Source organism: Pituophis catenifer, unplaced genomic scaffold (genome assembly GCF_029215685.1).
Source record: "Pituophis catenifer annectens isolate HBS135680 unplaced genomic scaffold, rPitCat1.0.hap2 SCAF_2, whole genome shotgun sequence".
Lineage (NCBI taxonomy): Eukaryota > Metazoa > Chordata > Lepidosauria > Squamata > Colubridae > Pituophis > Pituophis catenifer.
This window is the reverse complement of record NW_027256882.1, coordinates 135,558,452-135,575,646: the sequence shown is the minus strand read 5'-3', so window position 1 is coordinate 135,575,646 and position 17,195 is coordinate 135,558,452. Positions and strand designations below refer to the sequence as shown.

The 17,195-nt window shown below is 41.6% G+C and overlaps 1 protein-coding gene across 1 annotated transcript in view; it reads right to left on the bottom strand.

Moving 5' to 3' along the window:
* ABCC3 (ATP binding cassette subfamily C member 3) overlaps nucleotides 1-16,150 on the bottom strand; it is a 60,584-nt gene extending 44,434 nt beyond the window's left edge. Inside the window, exons 1-7 of the mRNA XM_070934418.1 lie at nucleotides 16,037-16,150; nucleotides 15,282-15,458; nucleotides 10,815-10,940; nucleotides 9,063-9,200; nucleotides 6,711-6,836; nucleotides 4,864-4,925; nucleotides 3,005-3,136 (exon numbers count right to left, since the gene is read on the bottom strand). Of these exons, the coding sequence (XP_070790519.1) occupies nucleotides 3,005-3,136; nucleotides 4,864-4,925; nucleotides 6,711-6,836; nucleotides 9,063-9,200; nucleotides 10,815-10,940; nucleotides 15,282-15,458; nucleotides 16,037-16,150 (875 nt within the window). The remainder of the gene's footprint in view (nucleotides 1-3,004; nucleotides 3,137-4,863; nucleotides 4,926-6,710; nucleotides 6,837-9,062; nucleotides 9,201-10,814; nucleotides 10,941-15,281; nucleotides 15,459-16,036) is intronic.
* Between the last annotated feature and the right edge of the window lie 1,045 nt (nucleotides 16,151-17,195).

Genomic DNA, 17,195 nt, shown 5'->3' with positions numbered 1-17,195 from the left:
AAAAGAGAAAACACTCCAGAAAGTACAATAATAGTTTCTTCAAAAAAGCACAACAAAGAATGTTTTTTCTGCGCCAACTCAGAAAGCTCAAACTGCCCAAAGAGCTGCTGATACAGTTCTACAGAGGAATTATTGAGTCTGTCATCTGCATCTCTATAACTGTCTGGTTTGGTTCTGCAACCCAACAAGACAGACACAGACTTCAGAGGATAATTATAACTGCAGAAAAAACAATTGCTACCAACCTGCCTTCCACTGAGGACCTGTATACTGCACGAGTCAAAAAGAGGGCTGTGAAAATATTTACAGACCCCTCGCATCCTGAACATAAACTGTTTCAACTCCTCCCTCAAAACAACGCTATAGAGCACTGCACACCAGAACAACTAGACATAAGAACACCATCACTCTGCTAAACAAATAATTCCCTCAACACTGTCAAACTATTTACTAAGTCTGCACTGCTATTAATCTTCTCATCATTCCTATCACCCATCTCCTCCCACTTATGACTGTATGACTGTAACTTTGTTGCTTGTATCCTTACGATTTATATTGATATTGTTTCCTAATATGATTTGATTGCTTATTTGTACCCTGTGACTATCATTAAGTGTTGTTATGATTCTTGACGAATGTATCTTTTCTTTTATGTACTCCGAGAGCGTATGCACCAAGACAAATTCCTTGTGTGTCCAATCACACTTGGCCAATAAAAAATTCTATTCTATTCTATTCTATTCTATTCTATTCTATTCTATTCTATTCTATTCTATTCTATTCTATTCTATTCTATTCTTCAATGGAACGAGCCATTGAAATTTTTTAAAAATTAAATAAAAAGGTTAAATAAGTGGAATGCATAAAATTAAGACAGGCAAACGCAGGAAGGTGGGGGAGGATATCCATGAAGGAAAGCAAACACTAGGGACTACCATCTTTTCCTGAAAATAAGACCCAACTGGAAAATAAGCCCTAATGCGCCTTTTTGAGCAAAAATTAATATTAGACTCAGTCTTATTTTCAGGGAGACACGGTACCAAACCCTAAATGAAAAAGGCAAGCACAGGGAGGCTTGTACAGAATAACAGAGTTGGAAGGGACCTTGGGGGTCTTCTAGTCCAGGGGTGGGCAAATGTGGCCCTTTTACAACTTGTGGACTTCAACTCCCAGAATTCCTGAGACAGCCAAGCTGGCTCAAGAATTCTGGGAGTTGAAGTCCACAGGTCATAAAAGGGCCATATTTGCCCAGCCCTTTTCTAGTCCAACACCCTGTCTAGGTAAGAAACCTTACACCACTTCAGACAAATGGTTATCCAACATCTTAAAAACTTCCAGTGTTGGAGCATTCACAACTTCTGGAGGCAAGTTGTTCCACTGATTAATTGTTCTGTCAGGAAATTTCTTAGTTCTAAATTGCTTGTCTCCTTGATTAGTTTCCACCCATTGCTTCTTTTCCTGCCCTCGGGTGCTTTGGAGAATAGCTTGACTCCCTCTTGTTTGTGGCAGCCCCTGAGATACTGGAACACTCCTAGTCCTTCTTTTCATTAAACTAGACATACCCAGTTCCTGCAACCGTTCTTCATATGTTTTAGCCTCTAGTCGCTACATTCCATGAGCATCTAATAACTTTCCTGCATAGATGGGAATGAGGAGATGATGATAATGGGGAGATGATAAACTACCTGGGAAAGCCAAGGGAAATCATCGAAACCATTAAAAAGCGAAATAATATTTTGGACATGTGAGGTGAAACCCGGAAAAATACACCATACTTCACTTAATCCTCCAGGGAAAGATTAAAGACAAACGAGGTCCAGGCAGAAGAAGGACATCATGGCTTCAAAATCTAAGGGACTGGTTTGGACAAAACTCAGCAGCACTTTTTCGTGCAGCTGTTGATAAAAATAGGATCGCCAACATGATTGCAGCGTCTGATGACGGATATGGCACAATAAGAACCTGGTGGTGCAGTGGACAAAGTGCTGTTAAAGTAGCACTTTAGTTTCCAGCTGCATGCAATTACTGCAAGTTCAAATCTCACCAGGCTCAAGATTGACTCAGCCTTCCATCCTTTCGAGGTAGGTAAAACGAGGACCCGGATTGTGGGGGCAATAAGCTGACTTTGTATAAAAAAGAACACCGCTTGGGGGAGGCCGAAAGCCCTACTAAGCAGGTATATACAAAAAGTATGACGGCTATTGCTTAATGCATTGTAAGGCGCCCTGAGTCTCCGGAGAAGGGCAGCATATAAATCGAACTAATAAATAAAATAAATAAAGAAGAAGAGAAGATAGATGGGAAGGATCAAAAACAGGGGAATGACCTATCAGGTCCTGCATTGGCCTGAGTATGAACTGAGCAGCAGCCCAATCCTGCTATCAAGCCACAGCACGTTGGGAGCCACAAGTGACTAATGGCTTAGGCTACCATATAGAAATGCCCTGTATTTTATTCATAAAATCATTTTTATGATTTACGAGACCACCTTCTGCCTCCGATAACCTCCCACCGGCCAACACGCTCCCACAGAGAGGGTCTCCTCAGGGTGCCGTCTGTCAGGCAATGTCGGCTGGCGACCCCCCGGGGAAGAGCCTTCTCTGTGGGGGCACCCGCCCTCTGGAATGAGCTGCCCCCAGGGATACGACTAATCCCGGACCTCCGGACCTTCCGCTGGGCCCTGAAGACTTTTTTATTTCAGCAAGCCGGGCTGGGTTAAAAAAAAAAAAAAAAAAAAAAATTTAATTGGTGAATTTTATGGGTAACGGGGTTTTAAATTGGAGAAGCCTAAGATAATTTAATTTTGTTTTAATGTATTTTAATATTTGTATTGTGTGTTTTTAATTTTGGCTGTTCACCGCCCCGAGTCCTTCGGGAGAGGGGGCGGTATAAAAATTTAATAAATAAATAAAAAAAATAAATAAATAAAATAAATAAAAACAGAAGTACAGAAATGACTTTTTTTAAAAAAACAAACAAAGAAATCAAAACAAAGCCAACTTACAATTTCCCACGTTGTTTTTGTTTGTCCCACTCTTTCTGGAGGTTTTGGACTATCACTTCGGATTTATCATCAGCATTCAGAGACCATAAATCTTTATCTTCAAGAGGCTTCTTATAGCCTTGTATTGCCAAACTAGACAACAGTAACAAAAGCACATTAATAACTCTGAGTCAGTCTGGACAAACAACCTTTTTGTACATTAACTGGCAAATACCTCCACTGACGGCAGGCATTTATCTTAATTTCTCTCTCCACTACTCCAAGGGCAAACCTACAGAGCATGCAAAGCATTCGAAAGAACTATTCCATAATGCATGTTAACAAGCAACAAAGCCCCTCTCTTCAAAATGCCAAAGCAGTTTATCTCTCGCAAGGCTCACAGAGTTATTCTAGTTGTCTCTGTGTGCACAATACTGTAATGAGAAGGTCCCATGGGCCATATGTGAGCCTGTAGGTGACGCGGCTGCTTTCAAAAGTTGTAAAAGCATTGCAAAATTCATTTTTCAAATGTTTTGCACCGTCCTAATAATTTATCCATCTGCTGCGTATTTTCTTGCCCTTGGCCAATATCATTTGCTTCTAGTATATGGGAAGGAATATGCATTGGTCAGTTCACAGTGCAAATCAACTATGTTATAAATTTAAGAGGGAGGAGGATTATCTCTCAACGTACTAATGGTTTGCAAGGATGTTCATGTATTTAACCAAGCATGTAGCCAAATAAAACATGGATTGGTTGTAATTACAGGAAGACCATCAAAGTTGGCATATTCAAAGAGAAAGCTCAGGGCTTTGTCCAGCATAACAACCCATTTCTCTTCTTCCACAGCAGTAACAATATTTGATAGGGCTCTGCAAGTCATCCCATGAAATATTTCACTCACCAATGTGGTGTCATTCTGAATCTGCTCCCTGACCAAAAAAGGCTCATTGAAGCTGTTTCAAGACTCCCCTGAAGTCTCCTGGGTAAACCTGGGCATGCCTAGAACAGACCTCTACTGGGAGAACTGGTGAAAAATTCACCAGTTGAAGCAGTCATGCTGAGTCTTATTCAAGCAGCTATTTCCTGGCCTCAAGATCCAGAAGAGTCACCCCCTCATGCATTGTAGTTTGCTTTGCACAGTGGTAATATACAAAACAGTCTCTAAAAAAACCCTAGCCTCCTGTCTCATCTCCCAAATACAGTGCTTCGAACACTTTTTAAAAATTAGATGTTTTCTAATTTTCACATTCCTTCAAAAGAATGGGATTCCCCTTCATTTTATCCCCATAATAGCAATTCCTGAAAATAGGTTGGTGAGAGAGAGGGGGAGAGAGAGAGGTGGCGAGGCTGAATTCACTTGGGAGATTTTTGTGGTAAACCTGAATTTATGTCTCCCTCGTCTTAATCCTAATACCTTCACCTCCATACCAAAGCCATTTTGTTTTTGTTTTTCTATCACTTAGTTTGCATGTATTGTTCTTTTAGTGTGTGTGTGTGTGTGTGATTTTCTATAAATTAGGGTCTTGTGGGGGCTTATAAAATTAATCCAGGTTGCACCATTGTGTTTGAAACTGAAAAACTGTTTTAAAGGTTGCCAATTTTAATAATGTCTAAGGCAGGACTAGAATTTGCACTCTCCCAGTTTCTAGCCTGGTGCCTTGGCTACAATACTAAACTGGCTCTCACCTCTATCCTACCAACATATAACTTCTAGCAAAAGGAAGAAAGGGCATGAAATGTACATGAATGGCATGCAAAACAGTACTTCTATATAGGAATGTAGCTGGATCACCAAGAACACAAAGGATAGCTTTTCAACTGGCACTTCTCCAGTAATATCAAAGGAGCATAATAAAATGTGAAAAACCATGCTTACCTTGTGAACCACCAAAATGTTATCCTTGAAAGAAAACCAGAATTTAATTCTGGGCAGGGATTCTATGACAAATTTTGGAGAGATTAAGAAGAAAACAAAACAAGAAAAAAAAAGTCAATGCTATTTTTTAGCTAAACTTGCTGTGAAAGATCACATTACACATTCAAAATAATTTGAATGTAAATATGTATGAAATGAATCTTTGTATGAAATGAAGGATTCGCCTCCAACTTCCAGTTCCCTCCCCCTGAATCCTGAGCAGCGGTTGAATGCAGTGGTGGGGTTCCAAATAACTTCTGCTATCAACCACCCAAAACAAAGAGTGGAAGTCTAGTTCTGCTATGTCTGTCTTAGGAAACACAGAAGAGTCTTGTATCTGAGGATAAGGAACTTCTCTGACCAGCTTCCAGAAGACTTAATAAAGGCCAGGTGGGACACAGTAAAAGAAAACACTCTGCTCTTAGTCCTTGCACAGCTTTTTAGGGAATATGGAAATAATCTTTGATTAGCCCAATATTTTCCACACGCCCATACACCGTTCAAAGAGGAGCTATAAAATATACCTGACTTATTGCTGCTTTCTAAATGATATCTCATGAAGTCTAACTACCAGCAGAATGGACACCGGGGATGGATCAGATTCTCTGTTCTCTGTGAGTCCCTGTGTTTTCAAAACATGCTCCCGAGAAATGGAAAGTTTCTCGGGGGGGAAAGTGTAAGAACATATAATAAGGAGAAAGGGAAAGGGAATTCCTTATGGGTGAGTAGAAGTCCTCTGGAACCAAAATGGATTAGCTCTTTGTTCTCCAAGTCAACATTCTGCCCGGGGGATTTTATATGGTTTGCAGTGAATCTCATTAAACAAGAATAAGCATTTCTGTAAACAAACTGCACAGATGCTCTTCTATTTACCGATTTTCCTTGCTAATTACCCTTTCTGCAGAAACTAAACATGTTCACTCCTAGATCAGCTATGCAAACTCCTGCTCCAGTTTCCCTGTGGTTGGGTGTGGTTTTTTTTTTCTTTTTCCTTTTACAGGGAGCGTTGCTGCGAAATTAATCCATCTTTAATTAGATGCAGACCTTATCTTCACAGAAAGCTCATAAAAATGAAGATAGCCAGTCTCTACAACCTGCCTTCTGTCTCAGAATGAGCTGGCAACTAGTCCCAGCTTCACTCCTCATTCCTTTCTTGCATCTGAATGGTCAATGGGTTATTGGTAGTCAAAGGACAATAAATGTTGTGAGTTTTATTATTACAGGGGGGTTCTCATTAGTGATTGCTGAGAGGCAAATTTCACTCTAACACTGACTAGAAACAGAGCAATAAACTGTGACTGGGCTGTGTGATCTTTTGGCAGCCAGAGGCTACATTTCACAGTTTTCAAGAAGAAGAGAATGAAATCATATTAGAAGGCAATGACTTACACTGAAGGGGAGAGTGTAAAATGCATGGAACCCTCTCATGCTGTTTTCCCCCCCTCTTTTCTGTTTGGAGGACATTTGGTAGAAGTTCTTTGTTTTTATAAAAGTATTTTAATTCATTCTAGAGTTTACATAGCACTGTCATTGTATTTTTCAATTAAAAATAGCAGGAAACTGTGGCACTGAGTTTTAGCAAATCTGCCTGGGGGCTCCAGCAGCTGCAAAACTAAGATTTCAAAAGCAAGAAGTGGGGCCAGGATCATAGGCTACCATCTCCCAATTAGTATAAATTGCAGCCTACACAAAGTTGGGAGGGAAGATAGGTTTTGACAAGCATCTCAGGAAAACAAAACTGGCATGAACAAACCAACTATTCGGCACTCATGAAACTCTAGGGGTAAAAAATCTAAAAATTTACTTACCGGATCTAGATTCACAGGATAAAAGAATGGAGGCTTTTCTTTGAAACACGAAAGAATAAATTCAATAAGGATCAGTGCAAAGTAGATATAAAACATGATCATCCTAAATCTGCCTTCAATTTGGTCCTAAAAAGAGACAGTGGCAATCAGCAAGGGAAAAGTAAAATAACAAACAAATATAATGTTGCTTTCTCAATACATATCGAAATTGTACATTTGAGGCAACAATGAGAATGAACTAGAACAATATAATGTTACCCTAAAAAAAATTAATAGATGAATTTCATTAAGATGGTAAATAACACCATGAAAGGTAAAACATGACTATTCTGATTTGACATATTAACGTCTTATATAATCAATAAAGAGATTTGCAAGACAGAAAGGAGGATTCTGTCTTTTGGATTACAGGCAGTCCCTTGAGTTACAACATTTGTTCAGTCACTATTTGAGGTTATAGTGCTGCTGAATGAATGGTACTTATGCCTGGTCCAAAAGTTATGGCCATTACACCCACATGGTCACATGATCAAAATTCAAAGTCTTGGCAGTCACCCTCACTTATAACTTCAGGTGCTTCAGTTCTCTACACCTGCTTATCTCCCCGTCCCACTCTCCACAATTCTGTCCTTTTGGCTGTCCTATGTAGCTGTATTCCTTGGCACCATGGGCGGGGTGATGAGACTGAAGTAGTGGCCCAGGGTTTTAGCAATCTCAGCTGGTTACCACCACCCCTGATGCTCTACTTCATCCCTGGTGCTGCTGGTGCCACCGAGAAGTGCCACCCCAGGACTACAGTTGCCTAGCTGCCACCATCACCCTATGTTCCGCTAGCTGTGTGACTCTGGAAACCTTGCTACCCTAGCGCCCTCTGTTGCTGGCCCTGCAAGCTCTAGCTGACCTTCGCTGTATTTTTCCTGCTATTTAAGAGACATGCCTGGCTTGGCTTTATGTCAGTCAGCTGCTGGCCATGCTAGGCCTTCTCGAAGCTGCTTGCACTGTTTTTTAAACTGCACGGGCCATTCTCATGATGCTTTGGAAGACTTCTGAGGCTTCTAAAGCCTTGTGAGAAGGCCATACTCGACATTCTCCCAAAGTGCACGGGCCCTTCTTGCAATGCTTTGGAAAGTTTTCAGAAACCTTCAGAGTCCTTTCAAAGCATCATGAGAACAGCCTTTGCAATTAGGAGAATGGCAGGCTCAGCCCGGGGAAGAAGGCTGAGCCAACACAGCCAACAATTGCCTTGCATAGGGCCAGGCCAGGGGCAACTCCTCAGCAGAGGGAGGTAGAGATTAAAGACAGCTGGGGTCAGCAGGGCCTACAGGGCCAGCAAGCACAAGGTGGCAAGGCTGGCAGAATGGCAGGGCCAGCAGAGGGCAGGCTGGAAGAGACAGAGGAGTGCAAGCCAGCCAAAAGGATAGAGCTGAGAGGGATGGAGGGGAGGGAAGTTGAACAGGAAGCAGTTCCTTGCCTTACCAAGGCTTGGGCCTGTGAGAGAGCAAGCTGAGAGTGGCTTGGATCAGGGTGGGTCCTTACCTAGCAACTGACAGGATTTGGTTAATAATGGCAACAGAGAATGCCAGGATTGCTGTGGCTGAGTGACATGGTCACATGATGTCACGCTTCATGACTACATTGGTCATGGTTAGCAATGGAAATTCCGGTCCAGTTACCATTGTAATTCAAGGACTACCTTTATTTACTTTCAAGTTTTGTCTAGTTAATACACTACGGGTGATAGAAGATCCTGTAGTAAATAAGAAAACTTAGGATGAATAATTAAATATTGCTAGAGGCAATCCCATCACAAAGGTGACTTCCCATGTCCTACCCTCGAACATTATGCCCACTGTTACTGTTATATCAGCTGCATCACAGTACCCACTCTGCATGGAAATGCCCTTTCCAAGGAAAACTCCCAGGAACCGAAGTTTTATTTTTTTCAAGCATTTGGCCAGAAGCTTTCCCTCACAACACTGTTGCTTTAGTGCAATTAGTAGGCTTTGAAAAGCCTACCATGAGCTACCTCTCCCTCCGTGGTTTAATAGTTCTCAAAGATTTCTAGGTATTTAAGCTTCAAAATGACTTTCCCTTCATGATCCTAGGAAGAAGAATCTCTTGTTATTCCTGTATCACTGCAGAATCAAAACCTATTAGTGTGTCCTTATCTCAGTCTGAAACACCATCTGCTATTCTAATCTAGATAGTTGGATAAATTATTCATCTGCCACAAACTCAGCCTATAAGTAGCCCTTCACTCATAACTCCCGCAAATGGACCATCAAGCATCTTCCTTCCAGCATTAACTCTGTGGAAATATGGCACGATTCAACACAAGCACACCTAATTTACCTGAGCTTGAGAACCAAGGATTTTGGATCTCAAAGGACCAACAGCACACAGCACACACAAGAACCAGAAGATGATTAGGATCCCTGAGGACTGGACACCATGAAGTCTTTCATACTGGATGAGCAACATGGCTGCCAGCTGCAAAAGAAAGTCAGTGGAGATCCAGTGAAATGGAATGATAAGAATCGGATTAAATTCCCTAAAGTTTTTTTTCCCAAGATTAATTCCTGGTGACCTGATGGATACCTCCAAATCATGTTCTCGACAAAAAATAGAAGAGCAGTTAGCTGAAATAGTCTGTTTTTATATGGTGTGAGGTGTTATTATTTTTGTGCTAGGACTAGGTAGCCAGTGTTTTTGTCTCCTTTATGAAAAACAATTTTGCTCAGTGATGGTGAATGTTATTATTATTTATTCAATTTGTATACCACCCTTCTCCTAGTGGACTCAGTCCTCCTAGTGGACTGATGTTATCTTCATTTGTGCAAATAAGAACATTGCTTTTCTTTCTCTGTCCTGATATTCATATATCACATTCCTATGCTTAACTCAATCTTTATTATATTAGTGTTGGATTTTTAATATTTTTTCTCAAAAAATTATTTGAATTTTCAGAGAATAAAGCAGTGAAAACATTCTCTAGAGCCTAAGGAAAGAAAAGATTTTTCCCCACATTGACATGGTTTTTAGGCAGAAGAATAGACAATACTAAAGGATGAAGGAACAGTTATGTTATTCAACATTTTGGCTTACCCAAAGCAGAAATCATAATAATTTTAATTTAATTCCACTTAAATATATAGCCAAATTTCTTCCTTCTCTACAGAACTAAAATAATATTTAAGTACTGTAGATGTTGATCTACAGATCCAAGAAACTGTTTTTTTTCTTTTTTAAGTGGTACACCTTAAGACAATCTCAGAGCTGCAGACAAAAAGCAAATGAGGACCAATCAGCAGCTCAAAATCAGCAGTTTGCATCTTACATCTTCCACTCTTGCCAAGATCTATTTGTCTTTTCTCCTTTAAATTAAAGCATGCGCACACAAGGCAGATCTTCAATTTCTTGCCTTCTTTTTATTGGACAGTAGAAGATGTAATTCATTATCCCACTTTATGGTATAGAACAATCAAATCCCAAATCCAACTGGGGAAAGGAAGACAAGTTCCAAGGATTGAGAATTTATTCTCTGTGCATTAGAGCTGTACTAACAATACAGTTTGCAAAAGCTTGTTGGCTTTCCCACATGTGTTTTCCATATGTGTGCATACACATAGTACATTTCCACTGAAACTGCCAATGAAACACAATGGCTATATGTGCACATATAGGTGCAGACAGCTGGGGAAAGCCTTCAAAACACCTTCCCCAGTGTTCCAAAAGTTGCAGGTGCTTTAATGAGCCACAGAAAGATCCTTTGCTCGTGCCATCAAACTTTGCAATCTATCTCTTTCAACTGCTTTCACTGCTCTTCCTACCCCCCATCCAGCTTCCTGTTTGGAAGATGGAAGGGGGTTACCAGATCCAAAACCTTCTTTGTTCTATGCTCCAGAATGCTTCCCTTTTTGCTGATATCACTGAACAGCAGCACAAACAACTTCTGCTACTAAGGAAATGAATGGGCTGTGAAAATGGAACTATCCCCTGGTTTTCCGTGGCTCTGCAGTACTTGAGCTAAGCAAAATATTTCCAATCATCACACTTCTTTTCAAAATGCAAATAATAACAGTAAAAAGAGAAAGCCACACCTACCATTGTGATGCCAGCAATTAAAGGCGTTACAAAATACACAGGTGATGGAGTTCTGTTCTGCGTGATTTCATGGAAGGCATAGAAAAGATTGGACCAGCAAACCCCCCAAAGCACAAAAGCAAAGGCCTATAATAAGGAGAGAGAAAGACAATCACAGTTAAGGCTCCAAATGCACAAAACGTATCAAAAGTAGTTATATTTCAGCATATTTGCAAACATTTACAGCACTAGTAGCCTGTAACACACACTTTATTTTAGTTTAAAAGCCTTTCTTTGCTGGCAATCCAGAGTTTATACTCACTTGCCATTCCTATCTTATCTTTTGCCAGCTAAGGGTTCCAATAAAGTTGATCTCCTACTTAGCTTATCTGAAAACAGGGGTGTCAAACTTGTGGCCCATGGGCCGGATGGGTCATGTGCTGGCCACGCCCACCCCCGGTTTAGCGAAGGTGGAAAAAGTCACGATATGTCACATGACGATACGAGTTTGACACCCCTGTTTTAAAATAAGAATATTTGTTGTGGTGTCAAAGGAGCAGTGAGAATAATTTGGTAATTTTATTGAAATTTTCCTGCAATATTCTTGCACATTTGAGGGTAGTGCTACGGCATCTAGTCGGTATACCTTACTAAGGAAACTGTATTGCTGCTGATGTGTGCCTTCTAATGTGAGAAAAAGAATCTCAGCAGATGGTCATAGAAAGTAAATCATTGCTTAAGTAAAAGAAGAGGGCAAAATAACATGTTGCTGGAAGAATTAATGTTATTGATGTTACTATCAACAATCAATATGCAAGTCCTCTGATGCTAAAATAGACTGAGAAGGATAGACACATCTCCTAAATTTTAAAATGCAGATGTAGTGGCAAAAATCTGCAAGGGGAGCTTGGTCCTTTATTATCAATTACATCGTAAGCAATAACAAGCAAACATCACGATTTGTGTGCACGCGGGAGCTGTTAGGCAATTTCACTTGGTCTGCAGATTTAAATTAATAGAATTAATTTACAGTCCCTGAACCACCATGTTTATTTGGACACAATTTTTTTTCAAATTCTGGATTTCTTGTTTTGTTATGCAATTCTCTTGTAAAAGAATGATATTCTCTCTCCCTCTCTCCCTCCCTCCCTCTCTCCCTCCCTCCGTCTCTCTCTCCCCTCCCCTCTCCCTCCTTCCCCCCTCTCTCTTCCCCCTCCCCTCTCCCTCCCTCCGTCTCTACACACACACACACACACACACACATACGAAATTGGAGACAAAGTTATACTGCTGTCCAATGGCACAGGAACCACGAAACAAATCCTGAACAAGCCACAAGTGGATCATCAGGTCTTTGGCAGCTGTCTAAAAACAGGAAGTGATTCTTTCCAAGCATGATTATCACAGACTTATCGTTAGCAAGGTTTATTGAGATGGAGGGGTTGAGGTTACACTATTTTCTAGTGAGAACCCATATAATAGCATTTACTTGAGGGTGAAGACTCCTCTTTTTCTTTCTAGCAACCTTCCTGTGATCATCATTAGGAAGGAAGACGCTTGCAGTTAACCTAAGGGAGTCCCGAATCTTTATCATTCAGCAAATCAACCCTTGAGGCAATCAGATATACTCATGACAAACACAAACTGTTTCACTGTTTAATAGCTACCTATGGCAAACCAAAACCTTTCTACAATGGGATACTGTTTTGATGCCTTACCTCGTTGGTGAACTCACCCAAATCAAATAAACTGATAAATCAGGGCTAACAGGTTCAGAGGTTTCTACTTATCCATGTGTTTTTTACACTGTGATATTTTAACGCTGTAAGCTGCCTGGAATCAACATGCACGAGTTGTGCAGCCTTATAAATTTGTTAGACACATACATGCATACCTACATACATAAGCAAACAAGCCTGAAAAAGCATTCTCAGGATCCGTGAACTACCAATCAAGCTGTACAAATGGCATGGAGGAGGCTTAGTTATATTGGACTCCACTTTAAACCTGCTCAGTACAAAGATTAGAGCTTTACATCATTCCATAACAGTGTTTTAAATAAAGAGGATAAAAGAACGAGAGAGAAAAGGGCTGTGAGGAAAAGTTAGTTCTAATTTGCAAATGAGCAGAACACTCTGGTCTTGATCTGCTTAGCAATGGGTGGGTTTGAATGTTATCATTATCATTTAGATCCCAAAGGCCCAAGATCAGAATTTTTGCCCATGGTTCATATGGAGCAGCCCAGTATCTAGCAGACTTTGGAGTACCTAGCAATAGTGGAGCTAGTGGGAGACTACAGTACTAAGAATAAACTACAAAACCACAACTATAGGTTGGACTAGAAAACTGAGAAAACACATTGGGCTGGAAAAGGCTACACATTGCAAACCAATTGCTTTCAAGAAAAGTAAATGAACTCAAAGGAAATAGTCCCAATAAGCTTTTTTAAAAAAAAATGCAAATGTAGTTTCTTACTTCAATGGGTTGAAAATATCACCATAAGCTTCTGTATTAGATGGTGAATACATTTAGATTACTGCTGTAAAACATTGGAGTGGTGCTCACTTCTTTGATAATTACTGAAGTGATTTTTTTAATTAAAAAAACTGTTTGGATATTGCAGTACAGAAATATTACAAAAAATATCACAAAATTATCACAAAAAACCCTATGAGCGGGAGTTAAGCTTCCCCTTCTCTTTTGACTATTGTCCTGGATAAATTCTAATAAGCTTTTAGAAATATAAACAACTACCTGAGAGATTCTTAATTCCTAAGAATGTCACAGAAAGAGAGTAATGAAAGAGGGCAGGCAAGACCAAAGTCTAATTCAAAATTCAGTTCCTTAATCCGTGAATAAAGAGATAAGGAATGTTTAGCCACTTATATTTGATATTTGATATATTTGATGGTTTTCCCAGTTGCAATGTATGGCTGTGAAAGTTGGACCATAAGAAAGGCTGAGCACCAAAGAACTGAGGCCTTTGAACTATGGTGCTGGAGAAGACTCCTGCGAGTCCCTTGGACTGTAAGGTGATCAAACCAGTCAGTCCTAGAGGAGATCAACCCTGACTGCTCTTTAGAAGGCCAGGTCCTGAAGATGAAACTCAAATACTTTGGCCACCTAATGAGAAGGAAGGACTCAACGGAGAAGAGCCTAATGCTGGGAACGATTGAGGGCAAAAGAAGAAAGGGATGACAGAGAACGAGGTGGCTGGATGGAGTCACTGAAGTAGTAGGCGTGAGCTTAAATGGACTCCAGAGGATGGTAGAGGACAGGAAAGCCTGAAGGAACGTTGTCCATAGGGTCGCGATGGGTCGGATATGACTTCGCAACTAACAATAACAACTAATTTGATAGCTAAAGGGAGCATTTACATTAAACACTCATAATTCTCCTGAAGTACTTGTAAGGTGGCTTTTTATGAATAGCCACGGAGGTGAAGGAGAACATGAACACCTGTGAGGAGTGGGCAAGGGGAACCAAATGACAAGATGTGTCCTATGACATCATGGTGAAAAAAAAACAACCTCCACACTTGTGTCACACATTAGAATGCAAGTAGGGTCAGCGGAGTGCAAGATGGTTAAAAGAGCACAGATGGTAGGGGGAGACAGGTGAGAAGAGGGAGTTGGAGGAGGCAGCCCCTTACCTTACCAAGGTTTGAGGCTGGGAGAGACCAAGTTGGGGGATGTGTAGATCAGGGTAGGTCTTAGATAATGATTGTGTGGGATTTGGTTAATACCGTAGTAGCAACCAGGACTGCCAGGACTGTCATTGTTAAGTGATGTGGCCATGTGACACTGTGCTTTGCATTGTTTAGCAACAGAAATTCTCATCCCAATTACCATCATTAATGGAGGACAACCTGTACCTTACGGACTACCTCATTTAAGAATTATTGAAAATTACAATGAAGTTGTAATTCATTTTAAATGAATTAAAAAAAATCAGATTTGCAACCGATCCTCATATTTATATCTGTTACAGTGTCTCTTAGTCATGTGATCACCATTTGCCCATAATTGGCACCCATTTATGATTATTGCAACTCCTCACGGTCATGCAATCACCGTTTCCAACCAGCTTCCAACAAGCAGAGTTAATGAAGAACGTGGAAATAAAATTGCAAGTCACAAGCATGTGATGTCATGCATGTCCAATTCATTATGCAGGATGCAAAAGAATTCTAAAGTCTTTCATTCTTCAGAAACTGTCTGACTCATTAGTGGCAAGAGAATTAAAAACATGGCAGTCACTTTGAAATACTGTTTAATAAAATCAAGCTCTATTTCAGTGTTTCCCAGTTCATCTACTTGCTCAATCGCTGAATCATAAGCTTCAAAATAGAAGATACAATTGGATTCTGTTCATCTTAACTCATTTGGCACAGTACTTTATCTTTATCTATTCTTGTAAGTTAATTGTTTAAAAGATTGGCACATCTGTTACTGTCTATATAGTGCCTTGGGGAAGTAAAGATCTTACCGTTTTGAACCTGTTCAGCATAGACAATACAATGTAGCCTCGATTATTGTATTTTAGATAAAGGAGGTAAAATGGCAAGATGCACCCAAGATAGATGCATGGGATCCAAGCCAAGATAGTGTTCTGGAAACACAATGTTAAATCTGGATTTTCAGCGTACAGTGTAAGATTCGAATCCTGTGGGGGAAAAACACAAGTAGAAAAGTGTTAATAAATAACTTGGGAAATATTTATTTATTTATTTATTTTTGCGATTTATATGCCGCCATTCTCCCGAAGGACTCAGGGCGGCTACAACAACAATCAATAATACAAATCACAAAATCACAAAATAAGTTAAAAACCCCTTAAAAACCATATTTAAAATTATTACAGTTTGTGCAACCCCTAGCAGATCAAGTTATTTGACGTAAGAGCCACGTCTTCAGTTCGCGGCGAAAGGAGAGGAGGTCCGGGGCTATTCTGAGCTCGGTGGGCAAATCATTCCAGAGGGTCGGCGCTCCAACAGAGAATGCTCTCCCCCTGGGGACCGCCAGTCGACACTGTTTGGCCGATGGCACCCTGAGGAGGCCTGCTCTGTGGGAGCGCATGGGACGGTGGGAGGAAGGCAAAAGATGGTCCTGCAAGTACCCCGGGCCTAAGCCATGTAGGGCTTTATAGGTAAGCACCAGCACCTTGAAACGGACCCGGAGAGCAACCGGTAGCCAGTGCAGCTCGCGCAGGAGAGGTGTTGCACGAGGAACTCTGGTAACTACCCACACGGCCACATTCTGGACCAGCTGGAGCCTCCGGATGCATCCCAAGGGCAGCCCCATGTAGAGGACGGTGCAGTAATCCAACCGAGAAGTAACAAGGGCATGGGTGACCATGGCAACGGCATCTCGGTCTAGGAAAGGGAGCAACTGGTGCACAAGACGTACTTGTGCGAAGGCCCTCCTGGTTACGGCCATCAGATGGTCATCCATGGACAGCCGAGAATCCAGGAGGACACCCAGATTGCGAACCCTAGCGGGGGGGGGGTAAGAGTCTCCCCTCCTATCACTAAAGATGGTACCTCTAGATCCCGAGATGCCAGCATCCACAGCCACTCAGTCTTGGATGGGTTGAGTCTGAGTCTGTTCCTACCCATCCAAGCCCACACCGCCTCCAGGCAACGGGACATGACAAAAAGGGCATCCCTAGGGTGATCCAGGGTGGAGATATAAAGCTGGGTATCATCTGCATATTGGTGTTACCTCACCCCAAAACCACGAATGATCTCACCCAGCGGCTTCATATAGATATTAAAGAGCAGGGGGGAGAGAACCGATCCCTGAGGCACCCCACAAGTGAGGGGCCTCTGGGAGGATCTCTGACCCCCCGCTGATACAAACTGCAAGCGGCCCAAGAGATAGGAGGAGAACCACTGCAGAACAGTGCCTCCTATCTCCAACCTCCTGAGTCGCTGCAGTAGGATACCATGGTCGATGGTATCGAAAGCCGCTGAGAGGTCAAGAAGGACCAGGATGGAGGAACAACCCCCATCAGGCCCGCCAGAGATCATTAACTAGGGCGACCAATGCTGTTTCCGTGCTATGACCGCACCTGAAACCAGATTGGTAAGGATCCAGGTAGTCAGTTTCCTCCAGGAATTGAGGGAATTGCTGTGCCACCACGGACTCGACAACCTTCGCTAAAAAGCGGAGGTTGGAGACTGGACGGTAGTTATTAAGGGAGTCAGGGTCCAGGTTGGGCTTCTTGAGGAGAGGGCGAACCACCGCCTCTTTGAGTGCAGTGGGGAAGACCCCCCCCTCAGTGAAGTGTTGACAACAGCCTGGATCCAGTCTCCGGTCACCTCTCTGGCTGCCGAAACAAGCCAGGAGGGACACGGGTCCAATAAACACGTGGCGGTCCCCAGCCGACCCATAATCCTGT